Raw genomic sequence first — 5,295 nt, 5'->3', positions numbered from 1 at the left:
ATAAAATAAAGGCGGTAGCGCAGCGGGTTAAGCTCACGTGGTGCAAAGCCCAAGGACTGGCATAAGGATCCCGGTTTGAGCCCCTGGCTCCCCACCTGCAGTGGGGGTTGCTTCACAAGCAGTGAAGCAGGTCTGCAGGTGTCTGTCTTTCTCTCCCACTGTCTGTCTTCCCCTCCTTTCTCCATTTCTTTCTGTCCTGTCCAACAATGACAACAATAATAAGTACAACAATAAAACTAGGGCAACAAAAGGGAATAAATAAATATTAAAAAATTAAAAACATAAAATTAAATAAATAAATACCAAACCCAGGTCTGAGAGGAAGACTGTCTTAGTCCCCATTGTCTTGATGAAACAAATCTGCCTCTCCTCACATCAGCCCTCGTCTCTCTGGCTCAGTGGTCCTGCCAGTCCTCTGCTTGTGGAATGGGGGTGGGGTGGGCCCTGCTGCTGCAGAGCTGGACCGGCTCCTGACACCCATCTGGACTTTGGGGCTGGGTGACTTTCTGTTTCCCAGAAGGGACTTTCCAAGCTTGTCTTTCCTTAGACCCTCCCTTACTCCTGACTAATGGGTGGAGACTCCCATCTGCACAGGGGGGAGGAACAGGGCCTGGCAAGGTGTCCCTGCCCTGCCCCTCAGGCCTGGAGTCCAGTATCCACTTCCAGCTGCCTCTGCCAGTCTCTACCACACTCCCCTCACCTCTGCACCCGGCTGCTCTGGCCCAGCCCTCCCCAGGCGTTCCCAGCCTATATCAGGGAAGAAGGGACTGCAGAGCCTAGAAGATCCAGTCTGCTGCTAGGAAGACTTTCCTTCCCTCCGTCCTCCCATAAGCCCCAGCCACAGACTGAAGAGCCATGAGCCTCTCCACGGTGAGTGAGCATGGTGTTGGGTGGGCAGGGACAGGGTACCTGGAGTCTCCCTCCCCTGTCCCTCTGCCCAGTGTCCTCTAACCTCCCCACCCCCCCAGCCACCTGGCTCTGGCCCTCCTCCCTGAGTTCCAGAATGGGGGAGGCTGGGTCACCGATGCAAGGAGCCTGGCAGGGAATATTTTTGGCTGTGGGTGTGGAGCCCAGACTCAACAGGTTACCACCCGGACCCTGAGCTAACAATCCTGGGACCAGGAAAGGCCAAATGGTGGAGCCCAAGTCCCTGTTTTCCCCAAAAGAAAATTTAGCGCTGGCTAATCAAAAAATGTATTGAGGGGAGTCGGGCTGTAGCACAGCGGGTTAAGCAGGTGGCACAAAGCACAAGGACCGGCATAAGGATCCCGGTTCGAGCCCCGGCTCCCCACCTGCAGGGGAGTCGCTTCACAGGCGGTGAAGCAGGTCTGCAGGTGTCTGTCTTTCTCTTCCCCTCTCTGTCTTCCCCTCCTCTCTCCATTTCTCTCTGTCCTATCCAACAACGACAACAGCAATAATAACTACAACAATAAAACAACAAGGGCAACAAAAGGGAATAAATAAATAAAATAAATACTTAAAAAATGTATTGAGAACAAGAGTTGATGTGAGCAAAGTTGATTTAATCAGGTGGTAATAGAATTGGAGAAAGTGGCAGCTCAAAAAATCAACTGAAATATTCACAGGACCCCTTCTCCGCCCAGAATTCACTGCTTCTTATAAATACCAAACCCAGAGTGGTCTGGGAGGTGGGACAGTGGATAAAGCTTTGGATTCTCAAGCATGAGGTCCTGAGTTCAATCCCTGGCAGCACATGTACCAAAGTGATGTCTGGTTCTTTCTCTCTCTCTTCTTCTATCTTTAAGAATACATAAATATTTCTCCACCTTAATTTAATTAATACATTTTAAAATCCAGAGGATTCCTCAACTCTGACATAGTGGTACCAGGGGTTGGACCTGGGTCCTCATAGCTTTAGGCACAAGATTCCATTGCATAACCACTGTGCTAGCTCTCCTGGCTGAGTAAGGGGTCTTGTCATGCAGAAATGACTCACCAGAGCCTTGTGGTCGCCCCTTATAAAGCTTTGATGTCACACATTGTTACCCACCCACTCTCCCCCCATGTGGCATTGCCAAGGGCCCACACACACTGTCCACCAGCCCCGGCTTCTCTGTGGCAGGCTCTGTAGAGGGGAACAAGGAGAGGTCAAGGTGGGCTCTCAGGATCTGTTCACTAGCACCTGACTCTGGCCTCCCTCCTGGATAGAGTGTGGGACTGACTGGCATGGTTCACAGGCCTGAGTGTCACTGTCCTCTCCACAGATGGGTATAATCATACTAGAAGCTATGAGGCCCAAGTTGGTAAGTCTCCCCATGAATGGAGGAGGGAGGGGAATGTGGACTCTTCTGTGAGGCTGAGAATGTCTTAGCACATCTGGGGCCCTGGAGCAAGACAGCTGACTTATAACACCGACTCTGCTTCTCTGCCAGCACAAGAATCTGGACAAATTTATCGACAAGATCAAAAGCATACGAGACGGAGACCAGAAGTCCGTAGGTGACCCCACTGGGTGGGCGGGATGGGCCCACTCTCCATCAGGCTCACCAGCCTGGCTGGTGCACAAATGGGGTTGGACTAGAGGCTGGGGGCAGGTCTCCCACAGGTGTGTTGGTGACAGGGCAGGGATACCAGACACGCCTGGTTCCCAGGCTCTGGGGAGCACTCAGTGACGTGGGGGAGAACATGTTGGACTTGGGAGACAGAACATGAGGAAGACTGGGCTCTACCATGTGCTTCTCCCACAGGTCAATTCAGCCCTCACAGACTACAAGGTTAGTCCAGGCTCACCCTCCCCTGAGGCTCAGTCCCCAGGAGGTGGTCAGCCAGGGGGGGGGGGTAGGGGAGAGATGACTCTTCCCAGGATGCCCCTGAGTGTGGAGGCCACCACGGGGAAACAGATGTCAGCCTGCACGCCCTCTCCCCAGTTGGATATGAATGAGTCCCTGGTTGAGACACTGCATGAGGAATGTAAGAAAAACAACGTGGTGAGTAGGAGAAGCCCCCTCAGCCCTCCTCGACGTGTGTGCTGCCCTGTGTGGGTGAGGGTCCCTGTGGGCCCCCACAACCAGCCCTGTGCTCCATTCCAGACTGTTGAGTTCATGGTGTGGGAGAGTGGGAGCTAAGGGCCTGCCAACCAGCAGCAGGTATGGCTTCTGTAGTGCCTGGGATGGAGAGGGAGTGGTGGTGGAGGCCACGCTTCTAGAACATTCCATGAGTCCAGGAACTTTGACAAGAAAACAGAAGGTCTCCATCTGCGTCTGTGCCTGAGTGTTCACGTAGACTGGGGGTCCGAGTGGCAAGAGATAGGGCCACCCCGGGGCACTGAGCAGCCCTCGTTTCTGCAGGAGTGCCCAATCCAGAGTTCGGAGCTGCGTTCAAGGGTCCGGAAGGCCTCTGCACCCCCACAGGACAGAGGCACAGACAAGGGCCCCAGCGAGAGCTGGTGGGACTGGGTGTGCAGGATGTTCCACAGCACAGTGCAGATGCTGCGGGAGATCTGGCAGGACGTCCTGCGCCCCTGGCTGCTGGATTGCTATGAGGCCATCTGTGACACCCTGCTGCCCCTCAGCAACATGCTCAAGTCACTCAGCTACTCTGTGTAGATGCAGCAGAGGGCTCCCCCCTCCAGACCAAGACAGCTCCTCTAGCCCCACTTCTTGCAGTGAGTGCCCTGAAGCAGCCTTCCCTCCCCACCCCGGTCAACCTGACCCCCCACACTCCTCTCCCAGCCTCCTCTTAGGCTCTGGAATTAAAGGAGGTTGAAGAACTGATTGTTGTTGTGTTTGTGTCTACCACAGAGAGCACAGGCCAAGCCTGCTGTGAGGACAGGCTCTCTGAGCAGGCCAGCACCTGACTGCTTGGCTCCTGCCTGGCCTTGTGCCGGCCTGAGGTCAGGCTCCCGGAGGCAGGTCACTGGACACCGATGGGTCTGGGGCATGTTCTCAGGGGAGGAAAGCTTCCAGGCTCGGGACGTGGCTCAATGTGGTGGCCTTGAGGAGCCACAGCGGCTGGAGCTCATGTGGTCTCCTGCTCATCGTCTGAGGCTTGTGACCACGGCTGTGGCTGTGGGAGCAGTCAGGGACTGAGAGACTGGGGAAGAGGCTCCTGGCTGTGCCCACAGAGCTGGGGTTCCAGGGTGAGGTCGAGATTCAGTCTCAGAAGAGGGTGGGGCTCGGCCCCTGGAGAGGCCTTGAGCCCAGGTTCCAGGCAAGCTCACTCAGGCCTGGTATCGTCCCCTTGCTGGGGATCCAAGCCTTGGCCTCAGTCAGCTCAGGTCTCTCATCTGAGAAATGGCAGGGGGGCTGCCAGGGGCCAGGGCCACCTGGACACTGCAAACAGGATGTTTGTGGGGAGGTCCGGAAGGAGGGCTCTGGGCAGGGCTCTGCTCTGCCTCTTGCCTTCTGAGAAGTCACGTGACTTTCAGTATTTGTGGGAGAGACCAAGAGTGACAGGTGGGCAGGAAACTGGGAGGGGGGCTTGGAGCGGCCCGAACTGGTGCACCTAGTTGAGTGCACAGGCTACAATGCAGAAAGACCCGGGTTTTTTTTGTTTTGTTTTGTTTTGTTTTTAAATATTTATTTATTCCCTTTTGTTGCCCTTGTTTTATTGTTGTCATTGATGTCATCTTGTTGGATAGGACAGAGAGAAATGGAGAGAGGAGGGGAAGACAGAGAGGGGGAGAGAAAGACAGACACCTGCAGACCTGCTTCACCGCCTGTGAAGCGACTCCCCTGCAGGTGGGGAGCCGGGGGCTCAAACCGAGATCTTTATGCCGGTCCTTACCACCCAACTCCCTGGGGTTTTTTAAAAAGATTTTATTTATCAGGGAGTCAGGCGGTAGCGCAGCGGGTTAAGCGCAGGTGGCGCAAAGCACAAAGACCAGCATAAGGATCCAGGTTCAAGCCCTGGCTCCCCACCTGCAGGGAAGTCGCTTCACAAGCGGTAAAGCAGGTCTGCAGGTGTCTGTTTTTCTCTCCCCACTCTGTCTTCCCCTCCTCTCTCCATTTCTCTCTGTCCTATCCAACAACAACGACAACAATAATAACTACAACAATGGTAACAAAAGGGAATAAATAAATAAATTTTATTTATTTATGAGAAAGATAGGAGGAGAGAGAAAGAATCAGACACCACTCTGGCACATATGTTGCCAGGGGTCAAACTCAGGACCTCATGCTTGAGAGTCCAAAGCTTTATCACTGCGCCACCTCCTGGACCACTTTAAAAATATATATTTATTTATTCCTTTTTGTTGCCCTTGTTATTTTATTGTTGTAGTTATTATTGTTATTGATGTCAGCATTGTTAGGACAGAGAGAAATGGAGAGAAGA

At 53.6% G+C, this 5,295-nt stretch overlaps 1 protein-coding gene across 2 annotated transcripts; it reads left to right on the top strand.

Annotated features, from left to right (window-relative positions):
* Positions 1-617: 617 nt before the first annotated feature.
* Positions 618-3,734, top strand: LOC132533057 (uncharacterized). 2 transcript variants are annotated; one of them, XM_060172514.1, is made up of 5 exons: positions 618-870; positions 2,226-2,264; positions 2,394-2,456; positions 2,709-2,948; positions 3,309-3,734. In XM_060172514.1, exons 1-5 carry the CDS (start codon positions 856-858, stop codon positions 3,564-3,566), a joined length of 615 nt encoding a protein of 204 aa, XP_060028497.1. In that variant the 5' UTR covers positions 618-855; the 3' UTR covers positions 3,567-3,734. The 2 variants fall into 2 exon arrangements, with proteins under 2 accessions (XP_060028497.1, XP_060028498.1); XM_060172515.1 differs by lacking the exon at positions 2,226-2,264 and having other exon boundaries at positions 619-870.
* The last annotated feature ends 1,561 nt before the right edge of the window (positions 3,735-5,295 follow it).

This window comes from Erinaceus europaeus, chromosome 15, assembly GCF_950295315.1.
Source record: "Erinaceus europaeus chromosome 15, mEriEur2.1, whole genome shotgun sequence".
Classification (NCBI taxonomy): domain Eukaryota; kingdom Metazoa; phylum Chordata; class Mammalia; order Eulipotyphla; family Erinaceidae; genus Erinaceus; species Erinaceus europaeus.
Note: the sequence above shows the minus strand (reverse complement) of the source record. Positions and strands in the feature narration are given on the sequence as shown.

Bases quoted from the DNA above. Each gene is read 5' to 3' on its own strand.
- LOC132533057 (XM_060172514.1), top strand. The intron at 2,265-2,393 runs GTAAGTCTCCCC...CTTCTCTGCCAG, and splicing joins AAGCTATGAGGCCCAAGTTG to CACAAGAATCTGGACAAATT. The intron at 2,457-2,708 runs GTAGGTGACCCC...CTTCTCCCACAG, and splicing joins GAGACGGAGACCAGAAGTCC to GTCAATTCAGCCCTCACAGA.